At 36.8% G+C, this 22,739-nt stretch overlaps 1 protein-coding gene across 1 annotated transcript; it reads left to right on the top strand.

The window, feature by feature from the left end:
- Nucleotides 1-557: 557 nt before the first annotated feature.
- RAD21L1 (RAD21 cohesin complex component like 1) lies at nt 558-22,664 on the top strand. Its single transcript, XM_046680083.1, has 13 exons — nt 558-701; nt 1,874-2,003; nt 3,568-3,661; nt 5,377-5,483; nt 7,302-7,472; nt 8,588-8,683; nt 9,842-9,952; nt 11,351-11,577; nt 11,817-11,916; nt 12,762-12,886; nt 15,071-15,163; nt 17,440-17,517; nt 22,476-22,664. The coding sequence occupies exons 1-13, from the start codon at nt 558-560 to the stop codon at nt 22,662-22,664; spliced, it is 1,665 nt and encodes a 554-aa protein (XP_046536039.1).
- Nucleotides 22,665-22,739: the final 75 nt, after the last annotated feature.

Raw genomic sequence — 22,739 nt, 5'->3', positions numbered from 1 at the left:
TTTCTTAATTTCTCCACGTTATGGTCTTTTGGAGTTCCATTGTTCTAACTTCCATGTGTTTAGTGTATTATTGAATAAACCATAGTGTCTTAAAGAGAACAAAGAAATTCAACACCTGGGTATAAATCAGTGATCCAACACTTCTCAGAATCCTTAAGTTTTAGAAAAGTGCTGACCTGTGTTCACTTTTCTTAGCTTTGCCCACCTTTTCCTTTTCTAGAGTGTTTTCCCTGTTTCCATCTATTTTTTCCAGCCTTCCTCTTCTATTTATTGGACCCTGTTAATAAGAGAACTCAGATCTTTGTAGGGTGAGACAAGGCCAATGGAAGACGAGATCAGTTATCAGAATACCCTTATCCCAGGTGTTTCTTTACAACAAAAGACTTGGAATTGAATAATACATTGAATTAGAGGATCATCTGAGTGTTATTTTATAGAATTGATGAAAAATGTTTTGCTTGCCGTCAGAGAGCGCTGAAAGGTTTTCCTAATCAAATTTCAAATATCTTTTAATGTTCTCTCCAGTTCGTTAGATACAACCGAGGAGTTCCGGGGACATGTTCTACACGCATGTGCTTATGAGTAAGCGAGGGCCCTTGGCCAAAATATGGCTGGCAGCTCACTGGGAGAAGAAACTCACGAAGGCCCACGTGTTTGAGTGTAATCTAGAGATAACCATTGAAAAAATTCTTTCCCCTAAGGTATGCTGCTGATTCAAATTGTAGTGTGTATGTGCCATGACTGGTGGAGAGGAAAGGAATTAAAATGCATTTATGTCACGGAATACATTTCCGGGGAAGTTTTACTTCTCAAATGGTCTCTCTTTTAATTCCTATCGTGTTTATTATCAAAATATAAACATATATGTTGGCAATTAACTGTTTCATAGGTTTATCATAAATAGATTGTACCCTGAAGGAGAAAGGCCACAATTTATACGTATTTCGTGATCTTTTCTTATTCCCTAATAAGATACTGTATCCATAGTAGGGACCAAATAAGTGTTTCTTAGAAAAATAATGAGTGAATGAATGGAGAGAGTAGAACGAAAGAAGGAAGATTGAGTGTAAATCAAACTATATATGAAAACACTTCATAAGCAATAAAGTACTGTGTTCATTATAAAACACTATAACGAGCTTTAGAATTTGCATTAAAATATTTTAACGTTTTCATAGGTTGAGTATTTTTCTGCTTGGGAGAAGGAAGAATTCTAATTGAAAACCTACCGCGTATCAGGCACTGGGCTAGACTCTGTTCATTAGTTTATTTAATCTTCACAACAACTCCCCGAGATGGGCTTTGAGCATCAGTGGGGTGTGGTGGTTAAGAGCGTGAACTTTCAGAGTTGGTCAAATTTAAATTTAGTTTCTGCTCCATCACTTAATAGTTATGTTACTTTGGGCATATTACTTAACATATCTGAGTCTCAGTTTTTTCTTCTGAAAATAGAGGTTGTCGTCAAAATTAAATTAAGGTATGAAAAGCTTTAGGACAATTCCTGGCACAAGATAAGCAGATAATAAACTGTAGCCATTATTAATAAATTGAAATTCAGGAAGGTTAAGTGACTCAGCCTCAGCAGCTGATCCAAGGCTTGAACCCAAGTCTGCCCGACTGCAGAGCTCACATTCTTCCCATAAAACCAGTAATAGCATCCTTCACTCAAAGGCCACATTAAATTATTTTCATTAAATAAGAAAAGAAGGTAATCATTTTACAAGGTGAGGTAAAAGTTAAGTGATTCACTTTAACTAAGAATACAAAATGTCTGCTTTTAAAGAGAAGAAATTCTTATGATTTTGTAATTTTCAGACAACAGGGTTTATGAGTCTAATTTTTAATATTCTAATACTTTAAAAATTATTGAAAGGTGAAAATTGCACTTCGAACGTCAGGACACCTTCTTTTGGGAGTGGTTCGAATCTATAATAGGAAGGCAAAGTATCTTTTGGCAGATTGCAGTGAAGCATTGCTTAAAATGAAGATGACATTTCGCCCAGGTATCCGTGCAGTATTGATTTGTGTCGCTCGTCTTGGTTCCCTTGTGCGTTTTTAGTGAATGTAATCTTCCTTTTGATTGAATGGTTTCCATGGTTAAGGACAAATTGTATTCTTTCCCTTGCTTTTTTCTTGTATTTGCAGGAAAAGCTTACGCTTTCAAAAACTTGTAATGTTTGTGTGTATTTACATAAGAAATATTTTTAAAGCTGCCACTCTTGTGTAAGAAACTCTGATATTCCGTTTTAATGGGTCACTTTGTTTGCTGTAGCTGTTTGTGCCTTTATGAGATAAATTGGAAATAGTGTGATTGACAAAACCTAGATATCGATAATTGTCCTTGTTTTCAGAATTACCAAGACTCTACGTAATTCTTATATAATTATAATTATATAAAATTATATATATATAATTATAAATTATTAAAAAATAAATATAAATGCTATTTGTAACATATTATAGAAAAATCTCTAGGCTTTCCAAAGTGCTAGGGATTTACATGTGTCATATAACACCTTCGAAATTTAATTTAATTTTAATTTCAGACATTCATCACTTTCCACCTGATATTACGGTTACTCAGGTGCAGGTCTCAGCTCTCACGATAGTCTGCAAGCTGCTTGAAGGCAACATCTGTGTCGTATTTATTTTCCGAGTCCCTTATAGTTCTGGTCTCAGTGTCTTGCGCATGCTATTCCCGTAATATTTATTGAATTGAGATTGAGAAGGGTTTTTTCTTTATTTAAAATATTTGTAGAATCTCTAGATGGATTTGTAATCATACCAAATATGGTTCATTTGTTCATTATTTCATTTGTATATTCCACAAATATTTATTGATCCCATATTTATGTGAAACACTATGTTAGGCTCTGGGATACAAGGACAAACAAGACAAACAAGGTCCCTTTTGGTCTGGTGAGGAAATCAGATAATGAAAAAGGTTTTTTAAATTATTACAATAATTATAGATTGTGATTGTGCTATGAAGGAGTATAAAAAGAGTACTACAACAGAAAAATAACAGACAAATCTATTTTAGTTAGACTAGTCAGGAAAGACCTTTCTGAGAGGACAGAATTTAAGCTCCGACTTGAAGAATGAGAAGTACCCAGCCAGGTAAAAAGTCCCCCAGGGAATAGCATTCTGGGCAGAGGGAACTGCAAGAGCAAAGGTCTTGAGGTAGAAAGTGCTTGACTTGTTCAGGGAACAAACAGGCCAGTCTGGCTGGAGTATAGTGAGTGAGGGAAAGAGTGTGGTTAGGTGATGCCAGTAGGTTTTGTAGGGCTGCAGAGACCCTGATCAGAAATTTGATTTTATTTAAATGCACTGGGGAAGTCACTGAAGCACTTTAAGCATGGGAGTGATGAGATCTGATTGCGTGTTTAAAATATCTCTCTGGCTGCTTTGTAGAGAATGGACTGAAGAGGGGTGGGAGTGGATACAGGGAAACCGCTTAGGAGACTAAGCAGAGTAGTCCAGAGAGAGAAAGAAAGGATTTAGGTGGGAGTTTCTTATTTTGTAAAGCGTCATTGCTTATTGAATGTGGGTTCTGATTCTTTTCAGGACTGGTTGACCTTCCAAAAGAGAATTTTGAAGCAGCTTACAGTGCTATCACATTGCCAGAAGAATTTCATGATTTTGACACCCAGAATGTGAAGTAAATTATTTTACTTGTTTTCCTTCAGTTTGATTTTCTTGATATTTTATTGTTTCCGTCTTCAGATTTCATGAACATAAATGGAATGTAGTTAACAACTGAAGTACAGATGCAGTTGACAAAGACAAACTTAGTGTGAAATTTTGAAGTACAACACCAAAAATGTGCCATCATGGTTTCGGAACATAGTTTGCAATATTGGCAGTATATCCATCCATTCATTCAGTAACCCTTTATTGGATGCCTTCCATATGGCGGGCACTGAGGAGATAGCAATGAAGAAAATACAGCTCCTGGCTGCATGAATCTACATTTTAGTTGGGGTAGACAGACAATAAACAAATAAATAAATAAATATACAATATGCCAGGAGATGATCAGCCTTATGTAGAGAAATAGAAAATAAAATAAAATGAATAATAGAATGGTCAGGAAAAGTTTTTGTAATAAGGTCAGAACAGAATCCTGAAAGAGGTGAAGGAACAAATCACTCCGTGATGTGGGGAAGAATGTTCCAGGCAGATAAGAGGAAAGGCCCTGAGGCAGAGCACATTGGACATTTTCAAGGAACAGCAAGGAGGCAAGTGAGACTGGGGAGTGGAGGACACGAGAGTCCAGGCGGTAGGAATGAGGTCAGAGAGGTAGCTGGGGATGCGGCGATGCTGGGTGTTGGAGGCTACAGTTAGTACTTTTATTTTACTCAATAGGGAGCACAGGCCGGTTTTGAATAGGAGAGTGAGTGGATCCGCCTTGATTTCAACATGCTCCCTCTGACTACTTAGTGTAAGGAGGAGAGGGAGGAAGCAGAGAGCCCGTGAGAAGATTAGTACAGTGAGAAGTCCAGGTGAGAGGTGACAGTGTCCATGGTCAGTTCTCAGTCTTCATTTTAGCAAGATGGTAGCAGTCAAATTATGGATCAGTTTTGAAGGCCGAGCCAACAGGATTTGCTGATTGGACATGGCTTTAAGAGAAGGAGAGAAGTGAAGGATGACTATGTGAATTTTGGCATGAGAACGGAGTTACTGCTTAATGATATTGGGAGAACCAGGGAATGGCAAGTTTAAGGGGGGCGGGGTGAAGGAAGTAATTAGGTTTTGGACATCGGTTTTGAGATGACTGTTACACATCCAAGGGGAGTAGGTAGGCTGTTGAATATCTGGGTCTGAAATTCAGGAAAGAGGTTTGGATGGACTATTTAAATTTGGGAGTTGTGAGTTTATAGATGGAACTTCAACCATGAGTCATAAGAGATCTCCAAGGGAATGAGTGTAGATTTTAAAAAAAGAGAGCGATCTGAAGACTGAGTGTTGGGTCATTCTTAATAGCTAATAGTCTGGGAGATGAGAAAGAACTAATAAAGGAGATGGAAAAGGAGCAGCTAATGAAGTAGGAAGGAAATCAGGAGAGAGCAGTATCCCAGAAGCCAAGAGGAGAACGTATTCTGTGAGGAAGAGTGAGCATCTATTTCAAATACTGTTGGTTAGGGTACAGAAGACAAGGATGAGAACTGACCGCTGGGTTTGGTAACCTGGAGATCATTTGTATATATGCACATATAATAAACTAGTGTTTATAAATAATACTATTGAGAAAATGAAAATCTCTTATTTTTGTAATAAAACCTATTTTTTGTTTTAGGAATTTTTTTTTGCTGTAAACAGCAAAATCATTGTGTTCTGTTCACATGTTTTCCTCAATCTTGTATTTCTCCACAGTGCTGTTGATGTTTCAAAATACTTTACTCAGAACCAGAGCAGACCAGAAGAAATCACACTTAGAGAAGATTATGGCAGTGATCTACTTTTCCAAGCTGGGAACTTTGGTGAGAATACTTGAGAAATTACAATTACAAGTCATAATCAATTAAATTAGCATTTTTATATTAAAATGATGCCAATAGAAACATCTTTAGAATGAATCTTTTGGTATATAAACATAACCCCCAATAAGTCTGTCCTTGCCTTTTTCTAGTATAGGAGAGAAAAGCATATTCTTAGTAGACCTACAGACTTAGGTTTGAAACTAACCTTTCTCTGTCGACTTGCTATGTGATATTGGGCAAATGACCTAGCTTCTCTGAGCCTTACTGCCCTATATGTAAAATTGAGACACTACTAGCAACATCACAGAGTTATTTCCCTTATTCCCTCCTTCAGTCCTTTCCACCAATAAGTGATATTTCTCTCCTTCAAAAACTAGCTCAGACCTAACGTCCTCTAAGAAACGTTTAATCTTAATCCATCCCTTTCTGGATTACAATATAAGATTGAAGTCAATGATTATTTCTTTAATCTTTTTGAGTAATCTCAGGTTCTCGTGATGCTCAGAGCTCAGAATATAGTGTCTGTACATAAATGCTATTATCTTACTGACCAAGGCTGATTTTTCTTTTGGGAGCTATCAAGCTACACCTGGAAGATGTGAACATATTTTTAGTTCTTTTTGAAAAAGTCTTTTCTATTGAGCAAATCTTTAGTCCAGCACAGTGAAGGTTGCCTTTTTCAACTCTCCCTTTCTAGAAGTTGTAGGCCTATAGAAGAATTTTCGGTATAAGCGATACTTCATGACTTTCTGTACTGAGTAGCACTGATGTGGGTTGTTGGAGGGAGGGAGGAGAAGACCAACCTCTCACGTCTGGAGTTTCAAACTCCTGGACCCATAGATTCAAACTCGAGAAAGGGAAAGAATATGCCTGCACTAATGGCCAATCTGGAAGCCGGTCAGTTTGAAGCAGGGGTCATTTTACCTGCCGCTGTCAGTGTCTTCAGAGTTTTGAAGTCTCATAAGGCTCCATTTTGAAATTATTTTACCAGTCGGAATGCTAACACTGATACTATCACTGTTTCTGCTAGGTTCAGATCCCAGCTCTGTCATATATTAGGGTGTGACTGTGTGCAGGTTACGAAGCCTTTCTGCGGATGTGTTTCCTTGCCTGTGCAATGAGGATTCTAGTGGTATCTTCTAATATATAAAATAATGCACATAATAAGCACTCAGTTAATGTTAGCTGACTGGTTTTTGTCTTTTTTACCACTGTATCTCCAACCCCTAGCATATTGCCTAATACCCAGTCATGCAGTAAATATTTATTGAATGAATGTTGTAAGCCTATTCTTTAATATTTGCCCACCTTTCCTTTCCTAAGGAGGCAGATATGCTCCTTATTTTCTAAACCACATTATGGATAAACAACACAAGGAAGTGTCCTCGAAATAATACAAAGTAGTACTTGAACAAGCATAACATGACCTACCTAAAGTAGAAGAAATCATTCTACTGCCAACAATAACCTGGGAAATTATTAAAATGTACTGCCACTAAGAACTCTGTCCTGATGTTTTGGCTTTTTTTCCTATTGTGTTGGAAAAAATATTATAGTAGAAATCCAGTCTCCACTGATTACCTGGGTGACTTCAGATGTATAATTCCAATAAGCTTTTGAGCTCTCATTCTCCTTGTCTGTAAAATGAGGGGGAGCTATACATCTGAATATATCTATCTATATATAGAGAGATATAATATATCTATATGTATATATATATATAGAATATATCTGAATATATATATCTGAATTTCCTTCTAACCCTAAAATTCTGTGTTTCTATGATTAACTCAGTAGTAATGATATACATTTATTTAGAGGAGGAACCTGAAATTCTCAGAAGACATAGCTTCTTTGATGACAGCGTATTGCTGAGTTCCAGTGGTCCTTTAGTTGAACATAGTTCTGGAAGCCTCATTGGAGAAAAATCTCTGTTCTATGACAGTGGAGATGGATTTGGAGATGAAGGCGCTGCAGGAGAAATGATTGGTATGCTGTCTAGTTCTGTAGAAATTGAATATTTATTTCAATCAAATTACTGTAATATATTAGTAGATCTATTAGATCAAACTAAAATTTCATATATGCTTTTATGTCATATAAATCAACACTTTTTTACGTAAGTCTTCAAAATTTATGGTATATTTAAACATTTAGGCGAGGTCTAAATAAATAGCCATTTGTTTAAACATGTTTTCCAGATAGGTTATGAAATACTGCTTGTTTTTACTTTTACAAAATTTTAATTTTTAGAGAGGAAAGAGTGATAGTATATTCTTCACAAAGTATACTGGATCATATACTAAAAAAAAAGTTTTCTTTAACAGAAATTGTGGGACACCTATTCTAAAGGATCTGTCCAGCATTTTATATTACTTTATTTTTATATTATGATATTAAAAGTAGTCGTAGAAATAGCATAGACAGAAACTGAAAAATCCAAATGCACATATTTTAAAGATATTGACTGTTACACATCAGATCTTTTAAAATTCTCTAGTTTACCTTAAAAGGTTGGTTATGACAAACTTTTGGAAATTTGAAAATTATGAAAAAAACAATGACTCCACCTTAGATCTCTACTAAAGGAGTTTTGAACACTTTTACTTTTTTTTTTCTTTGCTGAGGAAGATTCGCCCTGAGCTAACATCTGTGCCAGTCTTCCTCTATTTTGTATGTGCATGGCTGCTGACAAGTGGTGTTGGTCCACGCCTGGGAACTGAACCAGGCCGGTGAAGTGGAGCATGCCAAACTTAACCACTAGGCCACAGGCCCAGCCCCTGAACATTTTTACTTCTTGATTTGAAATCTTAACATGGCTTTGTAACACAGCTGCTATCTTGGTATTAGTCTAGTAAATATTTCCTGAAAATAAACATCTAAAAACAGATTTTAATAAAGTAAAGGAAGTTAAATATATAAAATTCTGTGTTATCCTTCATGAAATGTGATAGTCTATGTAACCAATCAGATCTAATTAAGTAGGGTTCATTCATTTTTGTATCCATTCATGATTCCTTGCATCTAATAATGCCAATAAATGTTTAGTGAACAAATGACAGATTCAACTCTGTATGACTAAAGTATTTATTGTGTTTTTCAAGACAATCTGTTACAAGATGATCAGAATATCCTGTCAGAAGACATGCATTTGAACAGAGAAATTTCCCTGCCTCCTGAGCCTCCTGCTACTCTAGTGGGTATGTTGAAACTTTCCTTTGTGTAGAAACTGAACAGATGCTAATATTCAAATTAAACCTCAGAACTTCTGAGTTTAAGTAGCAGTATAGTATAGTGAAAGATAATAAAGAACATTGTCCCTCAAACTCTCCTAGTCTGACTCTAAACAATAGAGAATAGGAAACTGGGTTCTGAGAAAGGTGCAATGATGCTTATTTAACCAGGATTGGGTTTATTTGGTATGAGAGCACATTTAAATACTCTGCGAAAATATTGTGCTTTTGAATCATTAAAATTATATATATTTCATGGTAAAAACATCATTAATGTTTGACATTAATATGATTATTAAATATTAATATTAATACCATATTGATGTGATTTGACAAACTATACAATTTGAGGGAAATTACAAATGTGTGGATATTTTCTACTTGAAATTTATATGATGGTACTTCAAATGACTTGAGGTCTTTTAGTCTGATTTTTCTTAAGAATTAAAAGTACAATCAGGAAGATAAATGAACATACAAATACTATAAAATACGGCAGACTAAAAGGATTGGAAGAGAAGAGGCAATATCCCTCTCGTGTTTAACCTCAAGCATGTTTTTAGGAATAAATAATAAATATGAATCTAATATATAACTAGACCTTTTAAGAACATGCTGGCCCATTAGACCATTTTGGTTCTTCATTCTTTTTTCTGTTACATTTGCTTCCGAACACAATAGTAGAAATTTAAAATGTAGAAAGAAATAGGCAATAAATATTTAGTTATGGTTCTTTATGAGTCAATTAATAATTAAATGACTTAACAGAATGGAAGATGTTAGCAAATATATAATCAAAGTTATGTCAGTCATTTGTTCTGGCTGGTACCACTGTTTTCACTTCCACAGTGACTATAGTCTGAGATGAGTCCAGCCTTAGATGTCACATGTGCGAAAGAAGGTGATGATACTTGACTCACCTAGACACTGTGGGTCCCAGGCCATATAATCTCTGAGCCTCTTCAGTTCTATTAAATATATGATTCTAAAAGAATTCAGACGTGGCTCTAGTTAGCAATATAAATCTTCAATTAGTTTATCTTTCACTTTAATTCCCATATAGTCCTCTAGCTTGTAACATAACCATTATTTTTTTGTAATTCCTTTCATGGTGATGTGGACTAGTAGAGACAGATAATCCAGAGTATGTGTGTCTATCTAAAACTGAGAACATGGATGAAACCACATTATCACATGAAGAGGAAGGATTTACCCTTGACCCAATTGATGCTTCAGGTCAGAGTCATTCATGCTTTTATTTTTGATACACTACTATCTTATTTACTGTGATATATTTGAATGATCTATGAAATATTATAGGAGGTGGTCAATCTAGTAATGACATTTGTAATACAGTAGGGTAAGAGCATGAAGGAAATTTGAGATGATCTTTTCATTATATTCAGTCCTGGTCAAACCATATTTCCAATTTGGAAAACTGGAAAATTTAAAGCTGAGTTCAGTTCCAGTAGTTATTGAGCCATTACTCTGTTTGGGGTACGGAAATGAAGAAGACATAGTTCCTGCTTTTAACAAGCTTACAATCTGATCAGGAAGATTAATAAACATACAAATATTAAAAAATACGGCAGACTGAAAGGATTGGAAGAGGCAATATCCCTTCTAATGTTTAACCTCGAGCATGTTTTTAGGAATAAATAATAAATATGAATCTAATAGATGTAGACCTTTTAAAGAACGTGCTAGTTTTAAGTAGTATAATTGATATGGATTTCAGTTTATAAACTCAGGCATGCAAAGAATAAAGCATTCCAATTTTCTTCTTTACTAAATTCAACTCTGAGCCTCTAGCCAACTGGGCTTGCAAGAATTTCAGTCTTCATAGCTCCCCTATCTGCCCTAAGCCATAGAGTATCAAAATTTGGGAGAGGGGTGTGGCAGGTGGAAGGGAAACTCTGGTCATCAGCTCACCAGCTTGTGGTGCCCACTGACCCAGTTTACATAGCCTCTGGGCCATCACGCAGCCAGCCCCTCTGGGATCTTGTTATGTTCCTAGGATTTTACTGAGGCACATTAGCAAGCAGCTTCCTCTTCCTTCTGGCTCCATCTGATTTCAGATCTTCACCCATTCTGGGAAATCTAACCCTCCCTCCCCTTTTGCATCTTTACTAAAGAAAAGTTTGACTTCTGTTTTCTACCTGATGAAATTACTTATGGGAGCAAAATCCCATGGGCCTGGCTACCTACTTGGAATTTGTGTATGGGTTTCAGTGGGGAAGGGAAAAATACACTGGAAAATACAAATTAATGTTTCAAAAAGTTATCCTATAATGTAGATATTTTTAAGGAACCTCAAAATCGAGTGACTTCCCTCTCAATATACCCTCTGCTCCACGTTTCCTCAGTTGTCCACTTAGTAGGTCAACATAGTCCCTCCTAAGTACCTTCAAGCAACACCATGCAAAATCCATCAACTCTTGGCTGCTCAGACACTCTAGCTGTGTAAAAACCTCGTAAATTTAACATAATTTTCAGTAGAGAGAAGGAGATTTTCTTCCCAATGCAACTCTGTATGTTGTATTGTGGTAGACATTTCTTAGATATGCAGTGCCTACAATATCATTTTACAAAGCTATACAACCAATCACATTTGTGCCTGTTTCTTATATTTAGACATTGCTGAGAAAAGGAAAGTCAAAAAGAGGAAATTGCTCATAGATCCAGTCAAGGAGATCAGTAGCAAAATTATGCATAAACAGCTTACTTCCTTTACTGACACCCTCATGGTCTTGGAGCTTGCACCTCCCACCCAAAGACTGATGATGTGGAAGAAGAGGGGAGGGGTAGATACGCTTCTGTCAACTGCTGCCCAGGACTTGACTCATATTCAACTGCAAATGGTAATAGTTTCCATCCTTTTACATGGGTGTGATGTTTGGTTATAAATAAATAAATGCATATTTACATCCATATGTACAACAGAATTTAAACTTGTGAAAAAATACCTCCTTACTTTTGAATTAATTTGCTGGATGTGTGTGCATGAATTATAGTTTTTACTTTTTAGCATATGTGCTTGTATTTTATTGAATTGCTTTACTTGTGCAGAAATGAGAAACAAAAATTTATATTTTTACAGTTGTTTACAAAATGCCTTGTGTCCTCCGGCTTTAAACTTGGAAGAAAATTGATACAGAAGGAGTCAGTAAAGGAAGCAGTGGAAAGCGACAACATAGTAGGTGAGACATCCTAATTGTGTTGGTGTTTAGGGGAATGTTGTAGAAATAAAAGTTTCATGTTGCATTTCAAAATGAAGATGGGGTCCAATCCCATATTCCCAAATATAAATGCTGTCTCTAGCAGAGTATTTGAATTTAGAAGAAATTGTTACATCAGCATTATATTTTTCTGCTTTGCAGATTAATTTTTGTCCAAAAAGCTACATTAAAAAGATGAAGTAAATATACTATGTGGACTATTCTTAATCTCACTCTTTCCCACCTTCCCACCCCCAAAGACAGTATTCACAAACCCTCATCGAAGGAAAATTTTGTATCTACTAGGATAATGTTTCACTTTAAGACCACTAACATGAAAAGTCACCTAGTGACAAGAATAGCATTTAAACAATACAATTAACCTGAGACATAGCTATTTCCGTCCACCCAGAGGATACGTGGAGTATTAACAGTTGCTGATTATTATTGTGATTATTATAGAGGAATAGTAATACCAACTTATGCGGTAAGTGAACCTCTGCTTCCGGATCACCCTTTCTGAAGGCATTAAAATCTGCTGAACAGTATCCCAAGATGAGCTTGAACCATCCATGTTGTGAGTGAATGTGTGGGAGTGAGTGCAGCGAAGAGAGTTAATGGAGGTTGGGGAGTGGAGGTGATAAAGAGGCAGATGAGGGAAAAAGAAGATAAATGTATGAGACTTAGGGAGCCATAAAAAAGTTTGTTCACCTTTTGTTTAAATTCTGAGATTCTGGTGTCAGAAGTTTTCTTTAGTAACAACCATATCCCAGTTTAAGTTTGAAAGATATTTTGGTAAAATCTTCTTTACTTCCTTAATAATTCAGAGACCTCCATTATGGAAGAGCCAAATTCCCAGCAAGAGTTAAGTCAAACCAAAACCTCAAAGGATGTGATCGATGGATCTAAGTGTAGCTCTCATGAGGGTAGCAATAAAAATATTAACTCTGAGGTAAGTTAACCAAAGAGGATCATAAAAATATTATTATTTTGCTGCCACAGATATAGTGAAGGGATGTTGAGACTTTGGTATATCTTCTTATATTAATAGTTTATATTTCATCTTATATTATTCTGTAATTTCTTTAGTGAGTAGCAGTACTACAGAATAAAACATGATTTTCATCTGCAGAGCAGTATTTTCTAGAAGTTTAGCATAGTAAATCAGAAGATAAGTAATTTCATACTGAAATAGTGTTTTGCATGGTATGTTAAATAAATGATTGTACTTGAAACTGGTTGTATGCTGAGAATCCTAAGAGGCTCCACATTCAGTATGTCATGGAATCTTTTAGGACTCTAGACGATATACCTATGTTTTGTTTCTGATCATAAATTCACCCTTCCCACCTTTAGGAATAATATGTTTTAGACCCACTACTTACCTTAGCTTTGAATCTGAAAGATTATATAAAGATCCATGACCAAACAAAATTAAAAACAAATTTTATTTGAAGACATAATTTTTATTTGGAAAACGTAGTTATTTGAAAACATACTTGGAAACAATGTGCTTTAAAATATTTTCCTACTTGTCACTTTATTGATTGTATAAATGTAAATATTATAGCCATACCAGATAAAAATAAACCAGTGCTTTTCTGGTCTGTTCTGTCATCACTGTATTTTGATAAACGCTCAGGGAATTCGAAGTCAACCCCCGTTGAAACTGAATGCTCTTGGAAGGAAAGACTATTCATGATGCATTGAAAGAGAATGTGTTTTACTAAATATTTGATAATAAACTGGATATTGAGACCCTGGATTGCCAATACTATTCTCCTTCTTATTTGGGCTCAGGCATTTGTTAGAGCACACCTACTGAAAATTAGGCAAGCTTGTTTAGTTTATGACTTTTTAAACATATTCACAAAATAGATTTTCCCCAGTATGTGAAATGAAGGAAAGAGATTGTTGCACTAGTTCTTTTGAATCTTTTATTCCTTTACCCTACACTTATGCTTTAACCTTCAATTCCGTTCTTATTCTGCTTCCAAAAATGGCGAACAGATGTGAAATACAGTTAGGAATGGGAGCACAGTCAGGTTGAAGGGACAGGAAAATATTGATTCCGATTAATCATTTTCAAATCTCCATAAAAGAAAATTTTTATGTAAAGTAACTGCAAAATTGAGAGTATTTAAAATGTAGAATATTCATAGAAATTAAGAGAAAAAACACAATATGTATATTAAAGAATAAAATGCACCTGCTTATATTCACTAAAATTTTATAAGCTCAAGAGAAAAATCAAGTAAACTATGTTGTAGGAAGCTCCTAACTTAAGATCACAGGTTACAGCTCGGGGATGAAGCTTGGAGACAGGTTGAAGATGAAAAAACTGGCGGACAGCTTCTATAGCAATGAAGAAGGGAGATGATGGGGAATAGAGAATTTCTGGCTCTCTCTTTTTCCTTCTTCTTTTATGTCTTCATACCATTTTCAGAGGGTACAGGGTTTTTAAAAAACTTATTTTATTGAGGTCATACCAGCTTATACCATTGTGTAATTTCAGGTGTACATTATTATATTTCAGTTTCTGTGTAGACTGCTCGTGTTCACCACCAATAGTCTAGTTTTTTATCTGTCACCATGCACGTGTGCCCATTTACCCCTTTGTTTTTCTTCCCTTTTGCCAGTGACTGCTCCAGCAGTGGTGGCAAGAGCCTTGTCATGGCCTTGTTGGGATATTAATAACCCTTCTCTCATTCCCACTCCCTCTGCTTGCAGATCTCCATCCTCTGCCACCTGGTGCTGACGTGAGAAGAGAGGTGGGGGACAGAGGCTAGATAAAATGCTTCAGAGGAAAGCGGTCTCAGCCACACAGCAGCAGAGATTTTTGATATGAAGTCTGCCGTGGGGAGGGAAAGAGGAAGGCAAAGATAGGAAGGCAGGAGGGAAGGGGCATGCAAGTTCTTCGTCTGTAGGAGGCGTATGAAAAACAGGAATATTTAAGTCAGGGGCTGCCTACCTGGGATATTTCAGAAGTAACATTTTGAGAATGCGGGGAGTATTTTAAGTTAGTTTTAGAAATGAGCATTCATGTGATTAAAGCATTTAACAAAATGAGATTGTTCCTATGATGACTACTACTACTGGGATGACTTACCTATCCTTTCCTCATTTGCTTTAGCAGGATATTATGGAAGTGATTTCTTCAGCTGCTGAGGAATCTTCTTTAATGAATTCCATCTTGACAAAAGAAATTGAAAATTGTCCAGTTGAATTGGTAAATATTTGTATAGTCTTGTGAATGTTTTTAAAAACTTTGTCCCTAAATATTTAACATCTTATTTACCTAAAAACTGGTTTTAGAGCTGTCATGTTACTTTTTAAAGTTGTAATTTAAATTAGTGATCTCAACAAAGATGTATGTGAGTAGTTTGATGAAACATTTTTATGCTTTGACATTTTTCGTCTTTAATTTATTTTGAAACTGAATAATTTTAAAGGAAGGTGGGAAATTTTATGCTTATCAAAGGTAGTCTCCGGTTAAAAATATTGAGAATCACTGTTTTAAGTAACTTTTATAACACCTATAGAGAAACAGAACTATTAGGGGTATGGCCTAGGGCATTTTAAATTTTATTTTATTTCCCAAAAAATGCATGGGAATTTTCTTCCAAAACATTGTGTGGCTCAAGGCCTATATCTGTAGAAGACTTCTAGAGATCATAAAAAGAAAATAGTCTGCTCGAAGGGCCACAAATCAATAGCAAAGCCAGAAGAAACATTTGGCTTACCTGACTCCATTTCTGTCACTGTCGTATTTCTCTAGCCCTTGTCCCAGGGTACTGAAGGCGTTTTTAAGATCGTGATGAATTTTAGCAAAAGTTTCTTAGTAAATAATATCAAAACTCATATTAATGCCTGATGTTAATTTTGTTTTTAAATAATCTTTATAATGAGTCCCACGACAATTAGATTGTTTTTTCATATGTGGGAAACAGACTGAATTCTCTGGATAATCTAGGACAGAATAAGTACCTGAACTTTTTACTTGAGACATCCAAACAGCCAACTAGAAGTAGGTTGATTCATTTTTGCCTTTCTCTTTGCTTCTATAGACACAGGTTATTTTCATACGTGGTCAGGCAAACCACAACACAGCACAAGTTCAGCTATTTTAATAATCCACTGGGCTTGCCACACAATGGATCCAGCTGTAGGGTGTCCAGATAGATGAAGTGGGCGGGCTTCAGCAAAGCACACAGACTGTTTTTCTGAGCCTTTTCCTGGTTAGTTTAGTTGTGAATGTAGGTGAAGCTGTGGTCTCATGGATCTTTAACAAAGAGTTGGACAATTACTTTTTATATTTGAAAAATAGCATTTGTGTATTTAACAATAAAATAAACCTTAGTAATTGGATGAGCTCATTTATCCCACAACAGACCAGAAAGGAATAAACGTAAATTGTAGCTGGAGGGATTTGGAAAACTCTTCAGAATAAGGTGACCGTATTTTCAAATCATCTCTGGAATGTAAGAAAGGATACAGCATAGGCAGGACCAGGAAGCCGGTATAGCTGGTGGGCATGGGAACTCAGCAGTCCCCTTAGCCTCAAATGATGTCAAATGTCCTACAGAATATTCTAGAGCTTCCTGAAATCATCTTGGACTTCATGAAATTGAAAGCACTTTTAGAAGTGTCTGGGCTCCAGGGGTATACCTGAAGACTTGACTGTGGACCTGCGATAAGGGTGACACAGAGGCTGTTGGGTGTCTTGGTGAGAGCTAGCCTAGGAAAAATTACAGAGTAGGTCAGGTTTGTACACTTTCCTTCCCCAGCCCTTTGTAGTCTTTTTTATTAGACTCCTCAGCACCTCTCCTATGCCCAGTTTCCATTCTCAGCTCATAAGGTGTTAGTTGGTAAGGGTGTAGAGTGAGTTCCTGTGAAGGGATTTCAACTTTACGATTTTTAAATATTGAATGGTTTCTGAAGGTGGCCAAATTTTAAAGACCGAAAAGAATGAATCTTTTCAGATAACATGACAGGCAGTGGGTTGATCTTTTTTGGATAAGGAAGGCATCCTCAAAATCCGAAAGGTTTCTAACCCAACTGCACACAAACTGCTAAACATCAGTTATTATTACCTGTATCACTAGGTGAGTTCAGATAAAGGCCTTTACAAGGCAGTTTTTCTATAGCTCTCCATTTACTCCTGTTGATTGAGTTCGGATTGACCAGAGCTGGGACACTCCAAGCCAAAAGTGGTCGTTTTGGATGACTTTACTTTTGAAAGTAAGGGCACCCTGCCCTGGGATGCATTACCAATATAGACTGCCCTTTATCAGAAGATACCTGGGGAGCATAGATATAATCCTGCAACTGTATTTGTGTATTAGTCTTATTCTCTCTATTATCAGACCATAAGCTCCTTATTTTGCAGGGCCCAGGCCCAGTGTTATAGTTGTGTTTCTTCTAGCGGCTAACACTGTACTTGGCAAATAGTAAACACTCAGTAAAGTTTGCTTAAATGAAATATTTTATCACTCATTCAAACAGGAGTCATTGGAGAATGAACAAAATATTGAGGCGGAGAAGTGGAATCGAAGAATACTTCGGATGTTAAATAGTTTGCGGGTAAGATGGTAGGGTTTATCAGCACTATTTTTATTTTTAAAAATAAATGAAATGTTGGCTTCAATCTTCTAGATAGTAATGAAAACGAAAGCATTTTCATTATGTTTTTGTTGATGCCAAATTCCACTAGAGTGAAATGCTTTGATCAGTATACCCAGGGCTAAATATGGGAGTTTGTTTTTGGTGCCTGCACGTTCTAATCAACTTCTTACCCCCTACTCATGCCTCTGGATATCCATTCTGTGTCCCATTCTTGTGGTTAGGAGGCTATCAACTAATTCTCAGTATGGAGCTACGTTTATAACAATTTAAGAGTGAAACAGATCATTTTAAAATTTAACATATTTTTTATCAAAATAATACACGTATATAATTTTGAAAGTTCAATAGTGCTATGCTGGAGGCCTGAAAAGGAAACGCAGAGGTCCTTTGTCATACCCCTTCTTATCCCTAAGTCCTGCTCATCAGAGGCAACTATATTAAGCTGTTTCTTTTAGTATTTATATCTATATTTCTAATTGCGTGTTCTTACTGCTGTTTCTTGATATTTCAGCTTTAAATTTTATCTGTTGACGTCTTTCAACAGAAAATGAAAATTTAGCTCAGTTATCTCTCCCCCACCCCAGTTTATTTTTAGCACAGTATTCAGTGTTTACAATGTTGTAATTGTAATAGTTATGATACAGGTTTGATTGTGACAGAGAATCGAAATATCAGTGGCTTAAAAAGATAGAAGTTTGTTTCTCTCTCAGGTAAAGTACAATCTGGTATGGCAGCTACGCTCACAAATGGTTCCCTTTATCTCATTTTCCTTATTCTCAGGATCTAAAATGGCTAACTACCCACCATGTCTGCATTCCAATCAGCAGCAAAGTTTCCTGTAAGGGTCCATCCAGAAAATGTGTGGCTCACTTTTCACATTTCATTGACCAGCACTTAGTTACCTTGCCACATCTAGCTGGGAAATGTAGGCCTTATCTGGCAACCTTGGGCCCAGCTAATAATTCTATTACTATAGAAGAAGAGGAGAGTGGGTATTAAGGGACAACAGCAGTCACTGCCACAAAGACTACGTAAAAATTAGTTTACATTGAAGTTTCAAAATGTAAATACATTTCTTGTCAACTTTATGGATTTTTTTTTTGGAGTTAATTATTACCCCATTTTTCCCATTTGCTTTGTGTCTATATACCCATCCTTAATTCTTTTTCTAAATTCTCTGACAATATAATAGACCCCTTTTAGTATGGTCAAATATATCAATTGATTCATCCGTTCCATTTTTTTTCTTGAAGATATCCTTCCTGGAGCTCCTCATCCTCTTCTTCTAATCCAGACTAGTTGCTCTCTGATCTGCTCCACAGTTTTTGTCTTGGAACGTTCCTTTACCGTAACATGGAAATTCCTTTGTCTCTTTCCTATATTAGTTCCTCTATTTCTTGGTGCCTTGATCTTCTTTTATCTTGAAGTTTTTGGTGGTTAACATCCTCTGTTATTTTCTGAGATAAAGAATGCATAAGAGGGGCTGGCCCCACGGCCTAGTGGTTGAGTTTGGTGTGCTCCACTTTGGCAGGGTTCATGGGGTTCAGATCCCAGGTACAGACATAGACCACTTGACAGCCATGCTGTGGTGACGACCCACATATGAAGTAGAGGAAGGCTGGTACAGATGTTAGCTCAGGGCTAATCTTCCTCAAGGAAAAAAAGAGGAAGATTGGCAATGGATGTTAGCTCCAGGCCAATCTTCCTTAGAAGAATTAAAAAAAAGAAAAGAATGCTTTAAAAGAAAAAGAGTGCCAGGGCCGGCCCGGTGGCACAGTGGTTAAATGCGCACGTTCCACTTCTCAGCAGCCTGGGTTTTGCCGGTTTGGATCCCGGGTGCAGACATGGCACTGCTTGGCACGCCATGCTGTGGTAGGCATTCCACATATAAAGTAGAGGAAGATGGGCACAGATGTTAGCTCAGGGCCAGGCTTCCTCAGCAAAAAGAGGAGGACTGGCAGTAGTTAGCTCAGGGCTAATCTTCCTCAAAGAAAAAAAGAAGAAAAGAAAAAGAGTGCTTAGGAGATAGACACTACGTACAAGTCCGAAAATTTCTTTATTTTACCTTTAACTTGATTGATTGTCTCTAAACATAGTTTGAAAATACTATCTCTTAGATGTGGAAGGCTTTGTAACATTTCTAGGCTTCTTGTGTTATTATTGTGAAGCCAGATGCTGCTTGATTGGTGATCCTTTGTAGGTGACCTTTCTGTTCTCTCTGGAAGCTTTTAGATCTTTTCTTTATCCCTAGTGGTCTGAAATTTTATGATGATGTACTTTGGTATGGGTCTTTTTTCATTTATTGTGCTGAGCATATAGTGGGTTCTTTATTCTGAAAGTTCATTTCCTTGAGTTCTAGGAAATTTTTTTGTATTTCCCTCCTTGTTATTAATCTGTTCTTTCTTTGTGGACTGCCTGTGGGTCAGATGTTGGATCTCCTGAATTGTGCCTTTAATTTTTAAAAAATCTTTTATCCTCTATATTAACTTCCTTTGTCTTTTTATTTTTCTACTCACTAGAAGATTTATTCAACTTTATCTTCTAGTCTTTATTGAATTTTATTTCTGCTTTCACCTTTTTTGTTTTCCAGTTTTTTCTTAGTTATTAATTTTTCTTTTGTTTTATAGCATCCTAATCTTTTTATTTATTTAGTCCTTTTTTTAACAGTTTTGTTGAGGTATGATTAACATACAATAAACCATACCCATTTAAAATATATAGTGACATACAGCTGTCCCTTGTATCAGCGGGGCATTGGTTCCAGGATCTCTCCCAGGTACCAAAATCCTCAGATGCTCAAGTCCCTTAGTCCATCCTTCGTATCAGCAGGTTCTGCATCCATGGATATGGAGGGCCAACTGTATGTGTATAACTGTGAAACCATCCCCACAATCAAGATAGTGAACAGGTCTACAACCCCAGAAACTTTCCTTGTGTTAATTATCCCATTTCTCCCACTGGTCTCCCTCGCCCATCCCCAAGCAACCGCTGATCTGCTTTCTCTCAGTCTCATCCTAATCTAATCACTTTTTACAGATGCAGTGTCTTCTCGATAGTTTTCTTCTGCTCCCTGCCTTGTCTCTGTTTTCTTAGTGATTCTCTTGAATGCATTCTTTTTTGCTCTTGAATGTTAAAAATTTTACTCAATTGTCTGGTAGATCTTTGGTTATCTATTTTTATTCAAGAGTGAGACACCAAAAAGCTGATTAGAAGTGATATAAGCGTGGGTGGGGATTGCAGACCAGCGTGGTCTTTATAGTGAGGTAATTGGGTGGTACTCCTCGCCTCCCCCAAACGCAGATGCTATTATCTGTAGGGTGTTTTTCCTTGGAATAGTCAGTTTTCCCAGCTTAATCTTCAAATATCCTGCCTAGGAGATACAGGCATGATGCTCCTGGTTCAGGAACCAAAAAGGGGTAATGGAGAGGCTGGCTGTCTCACTGTTCAGAGTATAGAATTTCACTTGAACCCCCAGTTTGTGGTATGACACTTCTCCACCATCCACAGGGCCTGGCATCCCAAATCTAGAGCTTCAGTGGTTGGTATCTCCAGAGTGGCAACTTCCCGCCTCCTGCTGGCGTATGGGAGTAGGGTCTGCTGGCTCAGTGAGCTGGTGGAGTGGACCTGAGTGTCTACCTGCTCCCAAGCAGACTTTCAACAAATTCTCATGTTTTTGGCTTCACATCTCATCTCCAGCTTATGACAATACTGTTGCCTCCAATTCCTGAGCTTTTCCACCTTTCTGTAGCTCAAATTGGCTTGCTTTTTGCTGGCTTTCCTCCCCACTGGCATTTAGGTTTCACCTTTCTTTACTCTGCTAAGTCAGTTAGTCTTCCACTTTCTTTGTCTTTATCTACTTCCTTTGTCACCTTTACTTTCTTTTTAGAGAGGTTTCTGGAGGGAACAGAATAAGCACATATGTTCAGTCTTGGATATTTGTCCCCTCAGAGTGTTTTTCAGAAGGATTCTTGAAATTGAAAAGGCTGTCCCGCTCTCTCCCAGGGGAAAAAGCCACCCAATCCACATCTCGTCTCCTCAAGAGAGGGAATAATTAAGGCTTTGGCATGCCATCTCTGAGAAGTTGCTGACACTGGGCTGCTCCTTTGGTTGAGATAAAGTATTTAACATTAATTTGTTAAATGTTATGGACTGGTAAAGAAACCTCGTCTATGGTATTTCTAAAAATGTTTCACAGCTGCCCAAGGAATACAGTGCTCACGAGGATGCTGCCAGTATTCACCACAGTATTTCTAACCAAAAACTGTGCTTCCAGTCTAGGAATCGGATTCCAAGTCTTCATAAAAGGAGCTATCTTCATCCATAATTAAATACTTTATTGTACCTCAGTTTATTCTAGTAGTTTCACAGGTGCCCTAGGTGAATCCAACATCTTTTTAATCTGTGCAGAGAAACTGGGAGATGTTTGTATAGTCCTATTCCCCTGCCACTGAGATGTACAAATATACTGCTACATTTGCACCAGAGTTGTTTGTAATCACCCACCCCAGTACCTTTAAAGAAAAGAAGCCTGATAGGCTAATTTTCATTGTATTTAAAGCTTCCCAAAGTCCTGTGGATTTTTTTCTCCTTGCAAGTCTAAACTAATTGCACTTTCCACAGGAGCCATTTATGTTAACATCAATTTTTTAAAAGCTAACATTTGCATAACACATTAGAAATTTGTATAACACTTTAGAGTTCTTTTGCATGCATTTTCTCAATGAACCAAGCTTGTGCTCAACGACCTATGATGGTTTTTGAGTTTACTAATGGGTCATTTGCATTTCTCCATTTAAGGATTTTACAGCACTTATCAAAAATATCAATACTTTGTTGCTCATTATGCATCCACGGCCTGCTCTACTTTTAATGATTTTGTTTCCGTTTCCTTTCCTCTTTTCTACCTATTTTCCCAGGAATCCAACAAGATGGGAATGCAGTACTTTAGTCTGATGAAGCTCTGCAGAAACAGTGACCGAAAACAAACTGCAGCCAAATTTTATAGCTTTCTTGTCCTAAAAAAACAGCGGGCTATTGAGCTGAGCCAGAGTGCTCCCTATGCAGATATTATAGCAACAGTAGGACCAATGTTCCATAAAATGTGAAGGAAATCCAGAACATGCAGATTTATGTCATCATTGGAATTTTTGTATAGATTGTTCGATTTAATGAAGAAGCTG

This window comes from Equus quagga, chromosome 12 (assembly GCF_021613505.1).
Source record: "Equus quagga isolate Etosha38 chromosome 12, UCLA_HA_Equagga_1.0, whole genome shotgun sequence".
Lineage (NCBI taxonomy): Eukaryota > Metazoa > Chordata > Mammalia > Perissodactyla > Equidae > Equus > Equus quagga.
This window is presented reverse-complemented; position numbering and strand designations above follow the sequence as displayed.

Excerpts from the sequence above, each read along its gene's own strand:
- RAD21L1 (XM_046680083.1), top strand. The coding sequence starts at position 558 with ATGTTCTACACGCATGTGCTTATGAGTAAGCGAGGGCCCTTGGCCAAA. Across the intron at positions 2,004-3,567 it reads GAAGATGACATTTCGCCCAG|GACTGGTTGACCTTCCAAAA; the intron begins GTATCCGTGCAG and ends GATTCTTTTCAG. Across the intron at positions 3,662-5,376 it reads TTTGACACCCAGAATGTGAA|TGCTGTTGATGTTTCAAAAT; the intron begins GTAAATTATTTT and ends ATTTCTCCACAG.